General features: G+C 25.1%; 5 protein-coding genes across 12 annotated transcripts; 3 read left to right on the top strand and 2 right to left on the bottom strand.

The window, feature by feature from the left end:
* The first annotated feature begins 663 nt into the window (after positions 1 to 663).
* LOC126919601 (uncharacterized) lies at positions 664 to 4,472 on the top strand. The gene is made up of 7 exons (XM_050729008.1): positions 664 to 1,092; positions 1,216 to 1,385; positions 1,488 to 1,697; positions 1,774 to 2,150; positions 2,219 to 2,575; positions 2,727 to 3,497; positions 3,636 to 4,472. The coding sequence occupies exons 1-7, from the start codon at positions 968 to 970 to the stop codon at positions 4,386 to 4,388; spliced, it is 2,763 nt and encodes a 920-aa protein (XP_050584965.1). The 5' UTR covers positions 664 to 967; the 3' UTR covers positions 4,389 to 4,472.
* A 903-nt stretch (positions 4,473 to 5,375) lies between these two features.
* LOC126919605 (U6 snRNA-associated Sm-like protein LSm1) lies at positions 5,376 to 7,838 on the bottom strand. Of its 2 annotated transcripts, XM_050729018.1 has the most exons (5): positions 7,713 to 7,838; positions 7,563 to 7,645; positions 6,840 to 6,964; positions 6,330 to 6,514; positions 5,376 to 6,248 (listed from the first exon to the last, which is right to left on the bottom strand). In XM_050729018.1, the coding sequence occupies exons 3-5, from the start codon at positions 6,883 to 6,885 to the stop codon at positions 6,075 to 6,077; spliced, it is 405 nt and encodes a 134-aa protein (XP_050584975.1). In that variant the 5' UTR covers positions 6,886 to 6,964; positions 7,563 to 7,645; positions 7,713 to 7,838; the 3' UTR covers positions 5,376 to 6,074. The 2 variants fall into 2 exon arrangements, with proteins under 2 accessions (XP_050584975.1, XP_050584974.1); XM_050729017.1 differs by lacking the exon at positions 7,713 to 7,838 and having other exon boundaries at positions 7,487 to 7,586.
* Positions 7,732 to 8,937, top strand: LOC126919606 (cytochrome c oxidase assembly protein COX16 homolog, mitochondrial). 2 transcript variants are annotated; one of them, XM_050729020.1, is made up of 3 exons: positions 7,732 to 7,856; positions 7,937 to 8,045; positions 8,745 to 8,937. In XM_050729020.1, the coding sequence occupies exons 1-3, from the start codon at positions 7,768 to 7,770 to the stop codon at positions 8,817 to 8,819; spliced, it is 273 nt and encodes a 90-aa protein (XP_050584977.1). In that variant the 5' UTR covers positions 7,732 to 7,767; the 3' UTR covers positions 8,820 to 8,937. The 2 variants fall into 2 exon arrangements, with proteins under 2 accessions (XP_050584977.1, XP_050584976.1); XM_050729019.1 differs by having other exon boundaries at positions 8,731 to 8,937.
* On the bottom strand, positions 8,184 to 13,811 carry LOC126919603 (exonuclease 1). 5 transcript variants are annotated; one of them, XM_050729015.1, is made up of 9 exons: positions 13,704 to 13,811; positions 12,505 to 12,634; positions 12,312 to 12,431; positions 11,486 to 11,747; positions 11,108 to 11,323; positions 10,736 to 11,023; positions 10,374 to 10,554; positions 9,454 to 10,238; positions 8,184 to 9,245 (listed from the first exon to the last, which is right to left on the bottom strand). In XM_050729015.1, the coding sequence occupies exons 2-9, from the start codon at positions 12,522 to 12,524 to the stop codon at positions 9,108 to 9,110; spliced, it is 2,010 nt and encodes a 669-aa protein (XP_050584972.1). In that variant the 5' UTR covers positions 12,525 to 12,634; positions 13,704 to 13,811; the 3' UTR covers positions 8,184 to 9,107. The 5 variants fall into 5 exon arrangements, with proteins under 5 accessions (XP_050584972.1, XP_050584970.1, XP_050584968.1 ...); XM_050729013.1 differs by lacking the exon at positions 13,704 to 13,811 and adding an exon at positions 13,207 to 13,257; XM_050729011.1 differs by lacking the exon at positions 13,704 to 13,811 and having other exon boundaries at positions 8,184 to 9,064; positions 9,134 to 9,245; positions 12,505 to 12,870.
* A 15-nt stretch (positions 13,812 to 13,826) lies between these two features.
* Positions 13,827 to 22,011, top strand: LOC126919599 (blastoderm-specific protein 25D). Of its 2 annotated transcripts, none has more exons than XM_050729007.1 (13): positions 13,827 to 13,952; positions 14,595 to 15,010; positions 15,106 to 15,236; positions 15,508 to 15,704; positions 15,823 to 16,059; positions 16,137 to 16,557; positions 16,638 to 16,798; positions 16,888 to 16,946; positions 17,031 to 17,092; positions 17,177 to 18,058; positions 18,267 to 18,885; positions 18,952 to 19,052; positions 19,182 to 22,011. In XM_050729007.1, the coding sequence occupies exons 2-13, from the start codon at positions 14,641 to 14,643 to the stop codon at positions 19,317 to 19,319; spliced, it is 3,378 nt and encodes a 1,125-aa protein (XP_050584964.1). In that variant the 5' UTR covers positions 13,827 to 13,952; positions 14,595 to 14,640; the 3' UTR covers positions 19,320 to 22,011. The 2 variants fall into 2 exon arrangements, with proteins under 2 accessions (XP_050584964.1, XP_050584963.1); XM_050729006.1 differs by having other exon boundaries at positions 16,879 to 16,946.
* The last annotated feature ends 437 nt before the right edge of the window (positions 22,012 to 22,448 follow it).

Here is a 22,448-nt window from a genome sequence, read left to right as displayed (position 1 = left end):
AGGTATTTGAAATAATATTAATATTTACTATTTAAATTTTCAAAACATTTAATACCAACTACCTTTTTTTCCTAAATGAAAAAAAGATTAAATGTTATAATTAAAGTTATTCCATTGACATTATAATATTAACATTTTTATATTCTTATTCCACACATAGCCAAAAAAAATATTTTCAAACTTTTCTAAATCTTTTTTATCAAAATATTTTCCAAAAGACATATACATACATTGGATTGTTTTAATATAACATTATTGCGATGTGATATAAATATTGAATTATCATAAAAGATTCATTGAAAATAATAGCCTTTAATTGTAAATATGTACATATACAATACGTAATTCTTTGTTTTAAGATTTGTTATATGTCTTTGATATTTAATCACAGTACTTTTTTTAGTATTTTTAGAAATACCAAAATTTGAGCAAAAAATCATCTCTATCATAAAGAATTAAATAGTGTTTATATTATAACAATATATGTATTTAAAACTATATTTCATTAAATCATTCAATCTTCTACTACTGCTTATCTTTACAAAGTGAAATTGTATTGTATTATTTATAAATATCAGGGGAGAAATTAAATATACATATAATACCATATCTATTTTTTGTGTATATCACTAGGTGGAGCTAAGAAATAGATTTAGTTTTGTCTTACTATAAAACCATTACTACTTTGTGGTAAATATCGTGTAATTGGATTGGTTGAATGGATACGTAGAAGAAATACGAATGAACGAAGATACTATTGCGTTATGATTTGTCTTTCATATTGATCAATTATTGTAATTATTTTATAAAAGATGATTTGTATATACATGAACATGTTATTTATAATGAAACAGAAGTCATTCAGTCAGAATGAAAGTAACCGCCGTTAACGAAACGGCAACGAACGTGTGTATAAAATTTAAAGATGTCAGAACGTGTTTAAATTGTCGTTATTGTGGAATTGACAATGGAAGATTTTAACGATGGTGTGGATGGTAAATTGGCTTTTAGAATGCGAAAAGTCAATCCAGAACAATTTCACACTCTCGTCAAAATGCATCTATCTTTTGAATTGGACCTCAATACTGAGGAGTAAGATAATTAATGTTATTAAAATTTGAATTTAGAAGTTGATTTTACAATTTGATACACTGTCTGTTTATATAAAATAAACTTTATAAACTTTTTAATTTATTGTTATGTATATATATACAGCAATGATTGCATCAATGAAAAGACAAAGCTAAAAAAGTGGGGTCTCTTAAGCTTTTCAAAGAAACCTAAGTCAACAATTAATTTACAAAAAGGAGTTGAAGGTGCTAGCTTATCTGAAGATGGAATAAATCAAGTAAAACAGTTGATAGAATATTTATCTAAAGAACAAAGTAAGTAAAAATATAATGCAGTATACTATATACATTTATATTATTTGGGAAATGTTTAAATAATTTGTTTTTCTTTTATTTCCATGTTGAACAAATTTTAAGATATTATACAAGAAGGTATATTTCGACGTACTGGTAAATTAACAAGGCAACAAGATTTAAAAAGTGCATTGTATCAAGGCATTCCATTGAATCTTAATGATGGCCGATACAGTGTACATGATTGTGCATCAGTATTAAAAGGATTTTTGGCTGAATTACCAGAGCCATTGTTATCAGATTTACATTATCCTGCACATTGTCAAATTGCTGGTAAAAGATTAACTAAATCATATTTGATTTTTTTATTGTTATGGTTTATTTTAAGGTCTACTTTTATTGATTTTAGAGTTATGTAGTTCTGATTTAAGTGGGAATGATGCAAGGTTATTAAGATCCCTGCAACTACTTTTATTACTTCTACCATCTATAAACAGAGTTTTACTTAAGTATGTCTTGAATCTTCTGAATAAAACAGCTAGTTTTGAATCTAATAATAAAATGAACTGTGATAGCCTTGCTACACTTTTTACACCACACTTAATGTGTCCAAGAAAATTATCACCAGAAGCTTTACATATCAATTCTCAAAATTTATCATGTTTAGTTGCCTTCATGATTAAAAAGGAAAATGAACTATTTGAAATTCCACCAAAACTAGCTACAGATATCAGAGCATATTGGGTAGAACAAGAAAGAAAATTACTAAGCCCTAAAAATATAGATGTAAGTTTTTCTTTTCTCTTTCCAAAATTGTTAAATATCTAATAACTTGTAATTATCTTTTATTACAGTTAAATGAATCTATACCAGATACAACAGGTACAGCACACACAGTATTCAGTTTTGTGGATCATAAATTAACAGCAAAGGCAAATTCTACGCAAGATACTCAGGCAGCATTAGCACAACTGTATGCTCATATACAAGCTATGCCAGAGTCAGCTAAAAAACGTAGGCTTGTAAAACAATTTAATAAAGAAAATGGTCAAGGTACACCAAGACAAGTTAAACATTTTCGAACTAAAAGTCTTGGAGATTCAATTAAAAAACACATATTCCAGAAAAAGATTTTGGGGCATAAAAAATTTGATATTAATATAGGTTGTAATATCACTAGATCAAATAGTGAAGAAAATATATTGTCATCGGTAAGATATATATATATATATAAAATAAAATATTTTTTGTAGCCAATACTTCTTAAGTTCATAACAGCACATTAATTTTATAACATATAATTATACTTATAATAACACTCCATGATTAATATATTTTATTTGCATGTTTTTAACTACACAGAATCTAGAAAAATCATTACTTCAAACAAAAGTATTACTTAGCAAATCAGATGATGAGCTTAGCATGGAAAATTATGATACAAATAATGATAGCCTTCTTCATACTAAACATATTAGTAACAGTACTGGTAGTCTTAATACTCCCACATTAAGGAGTTATAAAGACAAGAGAAAGGCTATATTGATGAAATTTGTAAATATAAATGAGGAACAAATAGGTCAATATCATGATTGGAATATAAATAAATCAGATAAAGGATCATATATAGATGAATCCATAAATTCAAAGTCAAGTAACGCAAACATATCTTTGCAAGATTCTAACAAGGAATTAAGAGGGGAGAATAATACTGCAATTAATACTGATAGATTATCTAGACAACTTAGTGAACCACCAGATATGTATTCTTCTCAAAGTACTTTGTATGAAACAAGTCAAAATGAATTATATAGACAAAGTTCAGAACCTACATTTTCAGTATCAGAAGCAACTCATACAGAAATGATATCTATAACTAAGTATAGCGAAGAGAACAAGAAAGCAGTGGAACATTCAAAAATGGAATCACACTCTGATAATGCATGTGTTCATTTGTCTCCTGTTATGAAGAATAGACTTTGGAATGTATATGTTGCCCACACATCAACGCCATCAAATTTATTACGCAAAAGCTTAGTTACTAATGACTACATGTTAACTCCTATTACTAACAATGATAAGAGCATGAGCCCAATTACGCAAAGCGCTACTAAAATGACAAAAGCTATGCAGGTATGGATTTATAATATTATCCATAATACCATTATTTCATATGTTTCTTTTTACCATTGTTTACTTTCTTTATAATTTATATATATAATTGTGAATTTACTACAAATTCAAACTAATAATATTCTATATTGATTACAGGAAACAATGATGACACCCCGATCCAGAAAACCAGTAATGATGGTTTCTGGATCAAACCTATGTAATCTCGCTTCTGTCAATAATAGTTGGAATCAACAAAGTAATAACATGCATGGTCCAAACCTTGATATTATTGGTCCAATAAATTGTACTTCAATTCTAGAAGAATCTCAAAAGCCCAATAACACAGATAGCGAAATTGTATACAACGAAGTTATTGACTTGGAAGATAAAGAAAATTTAAACAAAAATACAACAGAGAAAAGAAGATTTGTTACATCAATTACCGATGACTATCACACAATCAAACAACAAAGTACAATGTCTATAACAAGCACATTTAGGGAATATTTATTGTCTAGAAGTGTGTTAACTGCTAGTCCTGTGGATCTCAGTTTTTCGTCGCGTACTGGAGACTTCGAACAATCAGAATCCGATTTAAATATTTTAAACGAGGATGGCCTTTCTGAAAGCTTACTTTGTTGTTTAAATGGAAATCAACCTGAATCTGATACTTCTGGTATTGCATCTGGTAGTACTAATAGCGCGAATTCGTCGGAAAAGAATGAGGAAGTGGCAAGTTCACCAAGAAAACGAGCAACTAGTTTACAGCGTAATGATTCTAAGAAATCAATAAAAGAATCTAGAAAATTAAGAAGCATACAAGGACAAGGTTTCAGAAATAAACAATTAAGCGAATCAACATTAAATTCTGTAAAAATAAAAGACACATTTCAAGAAACTTCATTTTGACAAAGTGATATAATCACGATATATACCAAAATCAACGTGTTTAAACATATTATGACATTAATAATATATTGATTTCTACACATATTTTTGTTTGCACACTTCGTTTTAATAATACCTTTTACTTTGAAAAGAAATATTAATATAAAAACTTATGATATCAATAGGTTTGCTTATGAATGGTAAACAAAATGGGAAACAAAATTTTAAAGTTTACTTTCATTATATAACTTTCTATTTTTTAAAACCTTCATTACTTCTGTATTTCTATAATAAAGATTAAAATACATCGACATATGATACATTCAAATTCGTAATATATGGTGAATAGTTTTGTACTATTTCATTTAATTTATGTACTTTCTTAAAGTTTATATATTATATATTTTGCTAAATTATTCATTATATATGAATAAACTCTTTTGCATAAAGGACATTGACTATAGATACACTTAAATTCCATATTAAACTTTCAATAAATTACGTAATTATATAAGTTTGTGAAATTTGATAACTATTACTTTCAGTGTTCTTTTTAATATATAGCATTAATAATAATTCAATTATTATATATAAATGTACATTTATTTTTTATTGATCTGCTGTATCATACGAAATTTTTTTTTAAATTAATACGCTAATGTAATAAATACTGATTTATTTTAATACATAGTCTTTTATAGATAATAAAAAATAGGATACAATGACTGTAAACTCATTTTATTAATATATTTATATATATAATACATTTGTTGATATATGTAGTACAATATAATATACATATATTGTACAGATTTAAATAATTCGTTTCATATCATTAATTGTCAAACACAATATCATATTTAGTATTATATAAACAAATATAGGAAAAAAACTCTAATTGCTAAAAAATTGTAAAACATGAAATATTTTATCTTGCATTATCTACTTATTATTTGAGAATTAGGTTTTATATATATATGGATTTTCCAAATAAAACATTTTGGATCATAATGTGAATTTACATTTTTAAAGAAATATATTCTGTAAATTTATTGAACATGTAATATATAAATAACATTTTATACACATGATTTTTATATTGAATCAAATCTTTCTTTATATTGTGTATTCGTTTTTATTTTTAGTTTGAAATACAAGGGAATTATTGAAACAAGAATTCTTTATACAAAACAAGATATGTAAAACTGATCATAGAAAAATATATATGTAATTGCTAGAAATCTGTAAATGTAATCAATATGTTCATTTATGTATTTAATATAGTCCGTAAAAGACTATTTATTAATTATGATAGATTTCTATTTAAATATAATTTTTGTATATAGTAGAAGTTTGAAGATTTTTAAAAGTACAATACAATTATAGTGGATACATATTCCACACTAAATACAGGGTTAATGTAATAAAACTAAAACTATATAAATTCTTATATTATTGACATCTCATATGTCAAATTTGAATTGTACTATTGTATCATAGTTTTATAAAGAAAATGTAGGATATACATTATTATTATTCTATTGTAGGATATAATTATTCTTTCTATCTTCACAATTATGTGATATATTCACATCTCACAAGTTGTCCCCTTCAGAAAGAAAGTGATGTGTAACATGTATCACATGCTTCAGAGTTATGTGAAGATGTAGATGATAAAGTATTGGTAGTCAAGGATGTGGATATGGGTCAGAACATGTCATCATGACCCATATCTGGAATATATGATAAACCTCGTTCCTTCAGAGTTTTATTTATTAGTCGTTTCTGGTCTTGCTTTAATTCTTGTTCTCGTCTTTGTGCATCCAAGATATCATCAACAGATACTTCAGTCAATGGTAAATCTCTTTCTTTATCTCTGTCCTATAATAAGAATTATATTGTTTCGTTAAGAAGTTTAATATATGTCTTTTTAAATAAAAGACTTTTATATAACGACATTACTATTTCTCCCAAAAGGACAACATTTTCTCCTCTGACAATAAAAATTCCTCTTGGAATGTCTCCATATTCTTTGCCAACATGAATTCTTTCAATTGTACGATGAAGTACAATATTAGCAAATTGATCAACACTTCTAAGATATCCAATTAAAGTTCTGCCATCTCTTAATAAAACCATAAGTTTTTCTAGACCAGAATTATATATAATATATCATAATAATGAAAATAACTTTTATCATAGTAGAGATTAAAATAAACAAAATGTATTATATTTTATCAAAAATTTCATCATTTGCGAAGCTTTAAAAAGATATACATATGAATAATACAGTTTTAGATTTAATTAATACAATTTCTCGCGATAAAAGAAAACATTTGTATTACACTGTATAATAGTTTGCTTTTATAAATATAGCGTCTATAAAAATTATTAATTAAAGAATAAAGTGCAAAACTGTAACAACATACTGATATAACCTAACAAATGTACAATTGTAACATAATTACGTACTGTCAAGTTCTTCAAGAAGAGATGCCGTCCCTGGCAAAATGTTCATTTTGCAATTTCTCCTATTTCTGATATATAGAAATAATCTTCAAATTAAAACAAATAAAAATCTTATATGCCAGCTTAACCTGTAGTGAGATATAAAATTAAAATCATTTCGTTTGTTCGTCAATAATCGCTTGAACTATATCAATTTGTTATTATCGAATTAATATTATCGATAAATTTATTTAATTATCAAACTAAAATAATTTAATTATAATCATCACTTCTTTCACATTTACTTAAAAGATCCACGCAAATCAATATATCTATTTTGGTGAATTTTATTTTGTGTGTATGGCAAGGTAAAATGTGTTATTGATTTGAATTCATTGTAAATTAAGAAAATAATACAAACAATATTATGGTATTATTATTAGCCTTTCATAGTAGTCAGATTAAATAAATAAATGATTATATTAATATAAGAAAGATCAAAATAATATATATAATATATTTGTATAAAGTTTCATTTCTATACGATGATAATCAATCTATATACGTACATACTACTACACGTCCAATTATGGATATTTTCTTTAAAAATTGCTTATTATATAAAGTATTATTCAAAATTTAATACAATTATTATATAAGGTAATACTTACTTTAAAATATGTCGATTTCAACCTTAGCCTTAAATTTTACAAAAAACTACTAGTAAACATTTGAGTGAGTACTTACATGCATGCATACATAATTTCTTTTATACGTCATTCATAATAACTTTTGATATTTTATAGTTTTGATCCATAATATTTTAATACCTTCAAAAATATATAATTTCATATATTCGAAATAATAATAACAATGTATATACGTAACAAATAATACCTATAATTTATAGATTTCGTACCGGCATATACATAAGAACATAACCTTCAATACAATGAAGCAAAAACATTTTAGGCAATTTTTACCATTTGTGATACTTGTTATAGGAGGTACATTTTTTATCCAGGAATTTGTAAGCCTAAAGTATGTACTTTGATACTACAATCTTAAATTTTCTATTGTATAATTTAAAGTTCTTAACTAAATTATTTTCATTTCTTCAGATATAAGTATCCAAAAGTTACATCCTACGATTTGAAAATAGAAACTAAAAAACGAGGTATTGAAATGAAAAAAAGTCGTACTCTTGAAGAGGAATATGAGCTAATAAAAGTAAGTAAACCGATTATTTTCATCAAATAAAATATCTATATATTAAATATTTGAAAAATTTCATTTTTACTAATTTGAGAATTGTACTATTTTTAAACTTTTTATATGAAAATAGGGTAATTTTAACTCAAAAACGTGTTATAAATTCTTGTTTATTAATATATTGGACCAAAATTCCTTCATATCCTTAAATATCTATTAACAGTTAATAATCATTACAAAAAATAATCAAATTTTAACTATTCTTTTTGAGAGTAACAAACTATATCCTTATACACACTTAAGGAATTTATATGACAAATTGACGCAAAAGTAAATTTATGATTTTATTTTTTTATTTTAAATTATGTTAATTATACGCAGCAACCGTATGTGTGTTAAAATTGGGAACAAGGATATGCATTTTTATTCGCAAATAAAAAATGCAAATAAGATCGCTGACAAATATGATCAAGCTTAGTATATAAAACATATGAATTACATGTGTTATGTCTATAGAAACAACTGACTAATATTAAAATTACATTATACAAATTTAATAAATAAATATATCAAGTTGTATTAATATATTAAATAGTTGTAGAAAACTTTATACTTTGTTATAATACATATATTACATACAAATTACATTATATGGTATATACAAATTTATAAGAAATAATCAGTAAGTCATAATTACATTTAGCATGATATTTCTAGACCTTGGATATTGATAATTGGGAAAATGTTCGTATACCACGACCATGGGAGGATCCAAGCATGACAAACAAATGAAATTGTAAAAAGAATTTACTTTAAAAAAAATATATGTACATTGTATGTATATAAAAGTATATTTATAACAAATTTTTATGTATATTATATTATAGTTACGATAAAATCTGTATTAAAATCTCTTGAGTATTCTTCATACATATCTTTTTTGTAGTAATTAATAAGTTAAAAATTATTACAAAAAATGTAGCACAGCACACATTTGTTTTACAATTAGTAACTTTAGTGTGTTAACGAATATAATTCTATGAACGAACAGTATAGTTAGTTAAATTAGAAAAAAAAGTTTCAAAATTTTAACATATTAAACTTACTTTTTTTTTCAAACCCATACATACTTAATAAACTTTGTTGTCTTTGTACTGGTGATTGTAACTGTTGGCTTCGCCGTGTACCGTTTGTCATGTTCATTTTACTTTTTAGAACCTGTGTGTGTGAGAGAGAGAAAGAGAGTGAGATATAAAATGTTTGTGTTCATACTAAAAATTAATCAGTAGTTAAAGTAACTATGGGAATATTCGATTATTTTCTAATATTATCTTTTTCCAACTTTAATAAACATTTGCGTTGTTTTAATCTGATTTAGTGTCACTTCTTAGTTTCTGTGAATTATCGCTTATAAAATGATACTTACTGTGCGAAAATTTGAAGAACTTCTACTTTTGTTTTGTTTTATTTTATTACTTGTTTGTGTGGATATTTTTGTATCAGACCATGTAAATAAACTATTTGAAGTATTTATATCTTCTTGTCGAATTAAGAAGTCGGAATCTATGTTAAATTCCAACGTTGTCAATGAAGTATTTAAATTGTGTAATTCATTTTTATTAGCATTTTTTACAACATTTTCATTCATTGAAACATCTAAATGTGATGCTCCTAAATCGCAATTAGAAGTGTTTAAGGGTTCATTATTTTTGCATTCATTTGATGCATTTGTAATTGGTGCATTATGCTCTTCATCAATATCCATACAATCATCCTTCCCCACTTCCTCATTTAACATTAAAAGTTTTAAATTAGTATTGTTTGTGTGGTTATTTTTGTTTACTTCCATGTTTTCTTTTTTTAATAAAACTTCATTTGAGTTCGTAATTTCATTATCTATTGGAATATAATTTCCGTGAGTATTATCTTTAGCAAAAAATTTACTTTCTGTAACAGTTCCTTCATCTATAATTGTTCGCCTGATACGCATATTCCTTCCGTTTATTCGACTTTTGCTAGTAGATAAAAGACTTGGAGAAGTTTTGATACTAGATGAACGTTTTGAAAATAAATTTTGTTTTCTAATTAAAACAGGAGATACTTTATCTTCATTAGGAGTAAGACTACTTGTATCTAGATTATTTTCAATATCCATTGTATTTGTAGATTTATATATATCTAAAATTTCCTTTTGATTTAGTTGTTCATATTCTGTAATAATTATATAATTATTTATTTTTTGCCACCTTTTTAAGTTATGCTTAGATATACTTAATTATTTATCTTTATATTTATACAATAACTATTATACTATTATTTATAATAATGTAAAAATAAATTTCATACCAGAATTATCTTGCTGTTTTACAAAAATAGGTCTTCTTAAACGATTTGTCTGAAGAATTGCTTCTGAATTAACAGTACACCAATCTGTTAGCTTCTTTTCTTGACAAGTGTCTTGCAATCGATTTTGTACTAATTTATATTCTTTTGACCAAATACTAATATGTTGAGATAGTCCTGCTTTCTGTGTCCAAATATTGCATTTATTAACTTCATTTTAGAAAATTCCAAATTTGATGGTATTCAACGTTTTATTAATACTTATTGTACATATTTATATATTTAATATCTAACGAGTCTAATGTTTATTTTTATGTTAACAAGAAAATTATACTTTCTGAAATAATTTTATTGACAATATTTACCTCTATTTTATCAGGATTAAAATTATGAAGTGTTTTTAGAGTAAAAGGATCACAGTTTCCAAGTGCAAGCTGCAATGCAATATCTGGATCTATTTGTAGACCGGCATAATATAATTGTTCTTCTGTTACATCAGATGTAGGTGGAGTTAAACGAACTTGTTTCCTTTTTAAAGGACAAAACACTAACTGATGCTTGAAAGTGATAACTGCCAATATAAATGAATCTCTATACTCTTTTGTAACAACTAAAGATTTCATATTTAAGTAAGATCCTAAACGAGTTAAAGCCTATGAAAATAAATATATATTTATACTTAAGTATTTTACCCTAAAATTAAAAAAATTTGTAGATATACATGTAAAAATATTTACTTTATGTATATCACAGTCTTTATTTAGTTTTATAAACTTTCGTGCTTTATTTAACCCAATACCAGGAAGAGATGGTAAGTAATCACAGCCTGATAGAATACACATATAACAGAAGTCATCCATATTAAAATGTTTAGAAGGTATTTCCATTGCAAGATGTAATTGCTCTTGGTCAACTAAAAGACCATTACCAGTTAAATCCATTTTGAACAATACCTGCAATATAAAATATGTGAAGTAAATGTATTTTTGAAATTTAGGATATCATATAAAATCATATATATTTATTTATTTTTATACTTAAATCAATTATAAGTGTATAAAATCAGTTATATAAAATTTTTGAAAATATTTCAATCATATAGGAAAAATACGAACCTTTTTACAACCAAATAGTATTAAATCACTATCTTCAGTGATAACAACATCAGCAATTCCATTGATGTTAAGGTATGCTAACTGTGCATCTGCTTCATATGGTGCTACAATACAATCAATATTCATTTCATGGCATTGTTTGATCAATTCTAAAGCCATTTCATGTGTAACATCTATGGACCTCCTCAATAAATTTCTTCCCTCTGCATGTTGTCCCATTTGCATTAGTTCAATACCTTTGCGACGATTTGTCTGTCTATTTCTATATAAGTACATGAATATATCATATTAAAGAAACTGAATATTACATTATCTCATAGTGTATTAGATTTATCTATAAATACATAAATATATTGAAAACTATGGATGATGTAAAAAATGTTTTAAATGAGTGTTGTAAGATACCAAGAGGAACATATTATACAAAGCTTACAAACAAATTATTTATTAAACATATAATGTTCGTAAAAAGTATAGAATATAAAAAACAATGATCAAATATTATTTTTGTAATTCTCTATATTGTGATGCTTTTGAAATGTATATAATTATCATATCTCATATCATAATCTTATTATGCATATTAAAATCTATGAGGACAATTTAATTATAATACTAAGTTTCAAAAGTAATTATTATATCAATTTAATTATTAATTCAAATTAATTCAATTTTTTAATATATTTAATTACAATGTTAAACTATTCGTGTTAAATAAACATTTAAAATTAATAAATTTTTTAATTTAACATTATCATTTTAAAAATTTCCTAAATTTTATAGAATTTTTATTTCAAATATTCAAAAGAAAATTAATTATACATACTCTCGTCGTTTTACTTCGGTTTGTGCTTTAGCAGGCAAATGTCTTCCATCAAATACAAGTATTGGTCTTATTTTATGAGATAACAACATATGTATAAATTTCATACAATAATGAACATATCTGAAATAGAATTATAAATAAACAATTACTTGTTTCAGTAAACAATATAGTTAAACAATATAAATTTTCTTACGCGTCTGTTGGATGTCCCATTGACAGTTTATCAGCACAAGAAAATACGCCTTTATGCAACCAACAATAAGAATCAATAGCAACAGTACCACCGGAAAATTGTCTAACATTTATTCTTTTAGAGGCTTTTTCTAAAAATGGAAGTAAACCAGTGATACCCATTTTTCACTTTATATACAATAACATTCAACAGTCACGTACAACCGAGCATCACTGACAGAACCGTTCTTGACATTGCCGCCAAAGTTCCCGCTAATTAACGAGTGACGATTTTAGTCCCGGAAATAATATATTACTAGATATGTAACTTACTAGTCAGAACAACTTCTTGCGAAGAAAATAAAAATATATTAAATTCTATGCATCCTGTCTTTTATAAAGCGAAATGGTGTAATTAATTATAAAATATATAAATTTTTTGGAAAGTTTTGCATGTGTATAAAAAATAATTTATGGTAATTTATGGTAAAAGTAATTCATTGTTAATAGAATACATCCTATTTTTTCAATATATTTTCAATTTAACATTTTCTATATTATTATAATAATCACATCTAAGCATGTTATTCTAATTCTTGGAGATATATAGTACATATAGAGCAAATATTTCATACTAAATTTATTTATCTTTGTGCAATTATTTTGAACTATATCGTAAAACTACGTTTAAATTACATTGATATTTTATGATAATTTTCTATACCTTATAATAATATGTAAATGGTAAGTAATGATTTACGTGAATCCAAATTCAATAATACTTATTACTAATCCTGATATGTACTCATCATAAAATAAGCAATGTAAATATATATATAATGAATAACATAATAGCTGTAATGTTTTCTCAACATTACTATGATATAAATTCGTTAGATAAAATGATAAAGAGTAATTTACAAATATATTTATGTATATGTATTTAAATTATTATTATTATGAAATCGTTAACTATGAAATATACTGCCATCTATCGTTTATTATTATGATTCGATATATTTAAATTGTGTTTATCTTTTTTTTTCAAATCGTATGGAGAAGTTTCAAACTTTCGGAGAAACTATCGGATTAAATTTGAAATTAAAAATAGAACAATATAAATATGGAATATATTTTGATGCTGCATACTCCTTCCTATTTCGACATGTATATAAATGGATAGATAGATAGAGATGTGTATGCGTGATTTGTGAAACGAACCTTACAATGGAATTCCATTTATCCGAACACTATTTATTATAACAAAATCTATTTAGTGCCGAATTAAATGAACTCCTACCAATTTAATTTGCTTATCTGAACGTAAATTCCTATTATATGAGTGAAAAATCTTAGGTAGTGGGGAGAAACAGTAAACTCCTATTATATGAACTCCAGTTATGTTATGAGTATGAGCTGTTTGTCCCCCGATGAGTTCACATAGATGAAGTTCTACTATATAATTTAATGGTAAGTTAATAAATATTTTATGATTTGGTTGTTTAATTTTCTATACATAATGAAAAATTATAATAAAAGATTTTATTATTTTCAAATTATTAGTTCTTTAATTTCGAGTAGAATAACTCGCATATGATATCATTATTAGATATCGTTATTATCTTGTTACAGATATAATTCACTTTGCAACATATTTATTGCGCAACGTAAAAATAATGAAAGGCTAACATTATACGTTTTAATGATTTATTTCTCACGCAAATCATTAATATATATAAATTTATACAGCTAATTCGTTGTACATATTGTAAACTATTATTTTCAAATACACTTTTTAGGTTAATGTACAAACCTATGATATTCAATTAAATACATATATTTTAATTGTTCAAAGAATTTTTTCGTCTTTTTATTATTAATTGACTTCAACAAGCTAAATTGAATAATTTGATAATTAAAATTTATTTAATTAAATAATATTCATTATATTAATGTTAATAATGATCAATAAAGCAATATATTTTAAAATACCTTTATCAGATTTCTAAAATTTTCACAAAATCTGAGTTATATTGCTATTTACTTTTTTTTTTAATTTTTAAGAATTTTATTTAGTACTTATGTTAAATGTTATATGTAACATAATTATAGATCTACCATACTTTATAACATAAAAAAAAAACAATGAAAGGATGCCATGGATGAACACAACAATGATCCTTATGAACAACAGCTTTACGCTGTGTTTCAAAGTTGTTTAACAAAAGGAGAAACTGAACTACAAGAGGATAACTGGTTCAGTTTATGCCATAAGTTACACCTGACGGAACAAAGTGAAGAATTAAAATCATGCATTCAACAACATAAACAAGAAAAGCAATCTATATCATTCCAAGAATTTAGAGCTGCTTTATTAACTCTATTAGGCAAGACACAAGATTCAATTACACAGACAGAAAAAGATAATATAATAGAATCACAAAATGACGCAAATCCACATGTTGTAGATAATAAATTACCACCTAATAATTCTAGCTCTAATGTAGATTTTTTAAATGGAAAAACAGGTAATTACAATGCTTACATTATTTGTTATCTTTTTTTATGTTTTAAATTTTAAGAAACATACTTTTATTTAAACATATATGTTATTAATTTTTAGGTGTGGCAGTGGATGAGAATAGACTAAAATGTTTGTGGGAAAAAATAAATACCTGTTTGAAAGAAAATGTAGATTCTGCAACAATCTTTTTTATATCTAATTGTTTAGGAATCCCAGCTCTTCCGAAACAAGTATGTTACTACAAGTATATTACAAACAATATAAATATGTTACTACACATATGTATGTTGAAATAATATATGGGTGTTTGTGTAGTAAAAGTCTCGCGGAGCAGTATCCATTTAACACGTATATATATATGTGTGTGTGTGTGAAATAAGGAGCTCTGTCAATTACTTTCATAATCAATAGTTTACTATAATTAAAATTTTTTGTTATATTCATTTCTCTAATATAAAAATATATAATTTAAAGTAACATATAAAATATTATTTTGCACAGATATCGCAGTGCATTTTTGAAAAACTTGATCAGAATTGTGATGGATTAATTAATTTGGATGAATTTCTTGTTATATTTCAAAATAAGGCAATGGAAGATCAATTAACACTAGATAAGAATAAACAGTCTACAAATGAATTAACTAAATTGGATTTTAGAAAACGAAACTATGATATACATGCTTCTCGCAAAACTAGGTACTACATCATAATTATCAATGTTAATATAACTTTCATTGTTATGCTTTTCTTATTACAATTTTATTATTTTACGGAATTTTTATTGAATATTTTATTTCTATTTGTTAAATAATAGTTTTACAAGGAATAATACTTTTCTGGATACATGGAAACTTTCAAATATTACAAATACATCGTTATTAACGGATGGAAATTTTAAAACATCTGATATTTCTTTAACTGACTTAACAAGTAGTTTATGTGATGAATTGAAAAATTTTAATGACTCATTAGGTCACTCTGCCATTCGATCTCATATAATGTTATTGCGAGATGTTCTTATACTATATCAAGAAGAATTACACAGTTTAAAGTAAGTACTATAACCTACATAAATAAATATTTTAAACAGAAAAAACTTAATTAATGAAAATGATCTTACATTTTTAGCCTTGTAATAGAGAATATAAATGGTGAAAAGGAAAAGCTGCGTGTTGATATCATAGAAGCTAACGAACGAGCAAACACTCTTGCGCAAGAGATTGATGAGCAACATGTTCGACAAGAAGAAATTGTTCAAAATTTACGGAAACAAATTGAACAACGACATGCTGAAACTATACAAGATCTTTCAAACCAATTAAGTTCTGAACGAGAAATGAGTGCTAGTGTTTTGAAATCAAAGGATGACCAAATACAGATGTTGCAAAAAGAAAATCACGAGATTAGAAATAAGTTTGTAAATACGTTACAAGAGAATCAAGTTTTAGAAACTGAAAATGAGAATCTTCGTAGTCAAATAGAAAAACTTAAGCAATCAAACAATGAATTCTTAACTCAAATAAAAATCTTGGCAGCAGAGCATGATGAGGTACACAAGTAAACAAATTTTTACGAATAAAAGAAATAATTTAATTTTTATACGTATTCATATATCATTGGTAATTCTAGTCGCAAAATATAGAGATAAAACATCAACAAGAAGTTATATATTTGGTAGAGCGTATCAAACAGTTGCAGTCAGAAACAGTTCTTTTACGAGATCAAAACGATGAACTTACAGCAGAATTAGAAAGTTTAAAACAGCATGATCGTCATAATAAAGATACAAGGTAAGGTAAAGATACAGAACGAAAAATTATAAAAAAGATACTTCAGTAATATAAATAAAAATAAGATTAATTTCTTTTAGTTATTGTAGGCAGAATAATCTTCCTGGCAATCATATAGCAAAGAATATACAGTCAAATGAAATTGAAAGTAAGAATAACTCTATACATTTCTATACAACTCATTTATATTTATTCTTTAGCATAATAAAATTAATGTATAATATATTTTCAGGTAAAGAAACATTTATAATCGAAGAAGATGATTTAGATGTTGTTTTAAAACATTCCACATCTGTAAGTAACGATTAATTTATATTCTTTAATTTAGATATGTGATAGTACTCGTCTATTTATATATATTCCATTTTATCAACACAGCCATCTTATAAATCCAATGAAGAAGAGAATGCGCAAAATTGTAAAAAGATAGATTTAAAAAGGTTTAAAGATATAGTTATAAAACAATTAAAAAGTATTTTAGTAAATAATAACAAGTGTACTTCAGAAAACTGTGCATTTAAAGATGAAATATCAGGAATGATTATAAGATTACAATCGAATTCAAATACACAATTTTTCAAAGAGACTGAATTTATCAAAAGCATCGCATCTGAGATAGAAACAGAATGTGAAGAAAAAACGAGTGATTTTGTAATTCCCAGACATAAGAATTCCGTTTCTATTAAACGGGTAGTAACATCCAATAATAATGATAATAATTGTGATGTTGATTATTTTAGTAATCAAGATATGAAAAGTTCATCACATAACAAAGTTTCAAGTCTTAGAGATTATCCTCCTCGTAAAGAAGAGTACATAAATGCTGATCACTCAAAATCAAATAAGGAAAAAGATATTTTGATCACTCAATGCGGAAAGATTACAAATGAAGTTAGTACAAGAACTAATTCAAGCTTAATAAAAAGTGACTCATCTGAAAGTGTTTCCTTAAATTTGAAGTTGAAAGAACTTGAAGCAACTCATGCTACTGAAAAAAAACAATTGATTGAACAATGTGCAGAATTAGAAAGAAGTCTTGATATGTTAAAAGTAGAATACGAAGAGTGTGAAGATTACTGGACTGCTAAACTGGAGGAAGAAAGACAACTTTTTGAGCAGGAACAGAAAATTAGCGATGAGAAATTTTCAGAACTTATAGCTAAAATGGCTGAGTACGAAGAATTAATTAGTCCAGTAGACAAAGTAAAAAATGGTGGACGTCTATCTCCAATTGAAGAAAAGTTTAATTTAGAACAACAAGTAAGATACAATTTTTCTATTTTTGTTATGCATATAAATAATTTTATTTTGTTTATCACTGTAGTTTTTCCTTTAATTCTCTAATTAGAAAAAATATTTTAACTTTGTAAAGTCTTTTATTTTTAAAATCCATCATTAAATAATTATGATTCACTAAATCATAATTATAGTTTACTCTGTTTATTTGTATGTATACTTTTTTATGCAGTACTTAGATCTTGAAGAAGAATTCGAAAAATGGAAAGCACAAATGGAAGAAGAAATATCCCAAAAAGACAAAGAGATTAAAAATTTACATGAGAAAATAAAATCCTTAGAACGACCTATAATGACTGATATGTCTGTACAAGTTACAGATGAATTGATTTTTCCGTCTTTATATACACGATCAAATTATGTACCTAATGATTCGTTCAATATTCAACCATCCAGTGATTCGGTTTTGAAGTTAGCCCAATGTATTGATAATATTCACAACCTGCCTGAAGAATATAAATTTAATAAAATTCTGGAATCTTCGACCTCATCAAATGACTTTACTCCACGACTGTCGAAAGATGATTTAGATGGTGATAATTGTAACCTGCATCAAATATATCCCCATTATCATCACAATGCAGAATATTATTTTCTGCAGAATACGTCGAAGTTGCAAAATTTAAAAGCTCCAAATTGTCAATGCATGCGAAATGATGCACAAGTAGCTTGTATAAATATCAATATATTGCAAAATTTAAGTATGAAACTTCAGGCACAAGAACGTAAAAAAAGTCAATTGCAAGAATGTTTGAAGAAACAGCAATACCACACTGAACGTGTATTACAACGTAAGTCTTTTACAATCTTATTTAAATAATTATATATGTTACAATATTAAGTTGCTATTATTTCAGATATTATGTCTCAACACCAAGCAGAGATATCTGAATTACAATGTCTTCTTCGTAGTACTCAAGAAAGACTTCAAAGAGAATTTGAAACAAGTGCAGAGCAGGTACATTATTTTTACAATTTTTTTTATGATTTTTGATGTTCTTGTATATTATTCTTAACTAACACTGATTAAGTCCAATATAAAATTTATGATTAAACATATTTTTAATTTCTTTATCATTTTCCACAGGCTGAACAATTGACACGAAATGATATACTAGTAAAACATCTATACACAGAAAATGCCTGTTTAACAGCTAATTTAAAACGTTTACAGCAACATTACAATATCTTAACAGGATTAAGTGTTGAATCAACTTCAATATGATATTACAATCAATTATCAATAATGTATAAAAGGCAGAGCTCTATTAATAAAATATTAGTAATAATGCTACTAATATTTTGACATCAGAGTGTAAGTCAGAGGTAGATGTTCTATCTCAATTGTTAATTGTGATACATACTATCTTTTTTCAATTATAGTATTAGAATAACAGTAAACAAAATTGATATTTTTTTTTTATGAGTGCTGATTTTAAATCATAGAATAATTTAAAAATTCAAAAACAAGCAGTCGTCTTTTTTTAAAATTGATATACGTTTTTTATTTTGCACTTTGAGATTTGTGCAAATATATATCAATAATATCGAAGTGGTTATACATACATATATTTCTTGAATTTCATCTTGTGCATATGTGTATAAAAATATATTACATGAACATAAACTTTGATACAATTTATCATATAACATTATGTAGTAGGTAATATTATATAATGTGATAAGCAGAAAATCTTGTTTTGGTTTGAGGATTTAAGGACAATGTACTATAAAAAGAATGATAAAATTATCAATAATTAAGAGAGTTGAAACAATTAGAAATTTACATTTATGTTTAAAGCAAACAGTATTTATTACTAGACTCAAATTGTTTCTGATGTAAACAGAGTTTGAAAAACTAGTATGTTCTTCACTTTATGACGTTGATTACTATTGATAGAAGTATATAATCTGCCTTATAAATTTGTAAGTTACAATTATAAGTATATCTCATAAAATCCTATCGAATTCATATTCTTAGATCATTTTTATGAAATTAAAGAAAACAAACAGTCTAATTATGAATCATGATAAAAAAAGATCCAAATTAATTAGTACAAAAAATTATTCTATCATTGTTGCTATTATTTGCTATTCATTAAGTTATTATGTATAAATAGATATTTTTCAGAACGATTTGGTTAGATTCTTTAGCCTAAATGCCAAAGATAGGAAATTTCAACTTTATTAAACAAATTATTGCTAAATATGTTCGTTACTTGTTGCGTATAAGTAAATTATTTTTTCTTGGAAGCTTATTTTAGTTATTACAATCAAATAACAATAAAATTATTTTGTTCTTTTTATAAGATGCGTATTTTTTAAACATCGAGAATAAAGCTTATACGAAACAAATACATATTATATACACAGTAATATTATCATTTATAATAAAAGTAAAATAGCAGAGAAAAAACTCAAATCTTAATACTGATTCTTTAGATTAAAATTTCCTTCTGTTTGCTTTTTATATATTTTTAAATATAAAATTTGTGAGATTCTATTTAATGTGAAGTTAATTTTTATGATAATTATGTTGAATTTATTAACATGATTCATTAGAATAAATTATGTTACTTATGTTTTCGAAGCCCTCAATGTTCAGAATGGTTTTAATTCAGTATTACAGATTTAGACCTTTATTATGCATAATCAAGATTAATACTACCATGATCAATATTTTGGGTTCAATTATATTATATTACATAATTCAATAGTCACATAAGAATATGTATACAAATTACTGTGTGTATTGAATATTCAACCAAATATATCCGCGGTATTGTATAATATATGGTCATATTTAGCTTTATTTAGTATATAATAATAATAGGTACTATCTGTATATACTATACACACACATATACAACTTACTTTGTATAGTAATTATTCTAATTGAGATTTATCTAATTTTGATCATATCGCTGCCATATAAAACATTTTGTACATGATATTTATATAAATGTTTGTATATTACTATTCTGCAGCGAACTAAGTTTCTTCACATTTGCCTTATTGATGACTCTTACACAATCTGTAATTATATACCTGGTGTCTTAACGACTATGATATAATCGGCAATAGGGTGATTTTACGTCAAAAAATAAATCGAAAATATACAATAAAATTTTTTCGTATGACTCTTTGTTTTCAGAAAATCAAGTTTGAAAATCAAATATATTTAAACTTGGTTAATTAAGAACTAGGTATGAGCAAACAATCAGCACGAAATTATTCTACATGAGAAAAGAAGTATAAAATACAAAAAATACAAAATCTACAAAAATATAAAGTACAATTTTTCCGTTTCAGTTTTCCAGAAAATAGAATTTGAACATATTTAGTTATTAACTTGCCAAGTACATCCGTATAATAAATTTCCAAATTTATCTTTCAAAACAAGAAAACAAAATAGCTTATGATAAAATATTATTTTACATTTTTAATTTATTTTCACCTATAGAATAATCTCCGGTTGATTATTTGCTTTTGCTCAGTCCGGAATTAGTCAAGTTTACTTGACAAATTTTGGAATCCAAATTTCTCAAAAGCGTAACGTCATATGAAAAAATTTTATTCTATATTTTCAACTTCATTTTTTTACGTAGAATCACAGTCTCTGGGACACCCTGTATATTTTTTTATATATTATATTTCTTTATTACATCGTTGTTAAATTATCTCGTCTTCAAGTATTCTATAGTTTTTCATAATGGAATTGTTAAACGGCAATAATTACAGTAATACTAATAGCAAATTATACGACTTTGATGCAATAATTAGAAATTTAAGAAGTATAATTTGTTTTATTATTACAAAAATTACGTTTCCTATTGTATTTACATTGTATGTTGTTAAAATGTACAAAGTGTATTAATGAGTAAAGAGCATGAAGGAGGAAAAAGCTTCAAATCAAACTCAAATTTTTTATTATTATATTATACCTTGCAAATTTTGTTTATTTATTTATATTGCTTATTTAAATTATTTATAATGTTTTTACTACAATTTGAAATGTAATAAATAATGATAAAAAGAGCACGGACTACTAAATTGTGTATTTATATTTGAAAATCTAATTTTTCTTATACCTTTCTATAATTTTATCTTCTTTCATTATATCGTTAATTTGTTTAATTCAATTATCATTGATATAAAAAATTATTTGTTTTTATTTTTAAACGAATTGAGTTTCTTTTCGTTGCATCATTTTTTAGATAAGAGAAAAATAATTCAATTAAGAAAATTTAATTATGTTATAATTATTTTTATGCAGATTAATTAAACTTATATGCATATTTATTAGTAGTATTTATTACGTACCTTTCCATCAGCATCACTCATTTCGAAGGAG

Source organism: Bombus affinis, chromosome 8 (assembly GCF_024516045.1).
Source record: "Bombus affinis isolate iyBomAffi1 chromosome 8, iyBomAffi1.2, whole genome shotgun sequence".
NCBI lineage: Eukaryota > Metazoa > Arthropoda > Insecta > Hymenoptera > Apidae > Bombus > Bombus affinis.
Note: the sequence above shows the minus strand (reverse complement) of the source record. Positions and strands in the feature narration are given on the sequence as shown.

Bases quoted from the DNA above. Each gene is read 5' to 3' on its own strand.
- LOC126919601 (XM_050729008.1), top strand. From the start codon at position 968: ATGGAAGATTTTAACGATGGTGTGGATGGTAAATTGGCTTTTAGAATG. The intron at 1,698-1,773 runs GTAAAAGATTAA...TATTGATTTTAG, and splicing joins TGCACATTGTCAAATTGCTG to AGTTATGTAGTTCTGATTTA. The intron at 2,151-2,218 runs GTAAGTTTTTCT...CTTTTATTACAG, and splicing joins TAAGCCCTAAAAATATAGAT to TTAAATGAATCTATACCAGA.
- LOC126919605 (XM_050729018.1), bottom strand. From the start codon at position 6,885: ATGAACATTTTGCCAGGGACGGCATCTCTTCTTGAAGAACTTGACA. The intron at 6,515-6,839 runs GTACGTAATTAT...ATTCTGGTCTAG, and splicing joins TCTTCTTGAAGAACTTGACA to AAAAACTTATGGTTTTATTA. The intron at 6,249-6,329 runs GTAATGTCGTTA...TTCTTATTATAG, and splicing joins TTGTCCTTTTGGGAGAAATA to GACAGAGATAAAGAAAGAGA.
- LOC126919606 (XM_050729019.1), top strand. From the start codon at position 7,768: ATGAAGCAAAAACATTTTAGGCAATTTTTACCATTTGTGATACTTGTT. The intron at 7,857-7,936 runs GTATGTACTTTG...TCATTTCTTCAG, and splicing joins CAGGAATTTGTAAGCCTAAA to ATATAAGTATCCAAAAGTTA. The intron at 8,046-8,730 runs GTAAGTAAACCG...AATTACATTTAG, and splicing joins AGGAATATGAGCTAATAAAA to CATGATATTTCTAGACCTTG.
- LOC126919603 (XM_050729010.1), bottom strand. From the start codon at position 12,665: ATGGGTATCACTGGTTTACTTCCATTTTTAGAAAAAGCCTCTAAAAGA. The intron at 10,555-10,735 runs GTAAATATTGTC...ATTTGGACACAG, and splicing joins TTAATCCTGATAAAATAGAG to AAAGCAGGACTATCTCAACA. The intron at 10,239-10,373 runs GTATGAAATTTA...TAATTATTACAG, and splicing joins AAAACAGCAAGATAATTCTG to AATATGAACAACTAAATCAA.
- LOC126919599 (XM_050729006.1), top strand. From the start codon at position 14,641: ATGGATGAACACAACAATGATCCTTATGAACAACAGCTTTACGCTGTG. The intron at 15,237-15,507 runs GTATGTTACTAC...TATTTTGCACAG, and splicing joins TCCCAGCTCTTCCGAAACAA to ATATCGCAGTGCATTTTTGA. The intron at 18,059-18,266 runs GTAAGATACAAT...TTTTTTATGCAG, and splicing joins AGTTTAATTTAGAACAACAA to TACTTAGATCTTGAAGAAGA.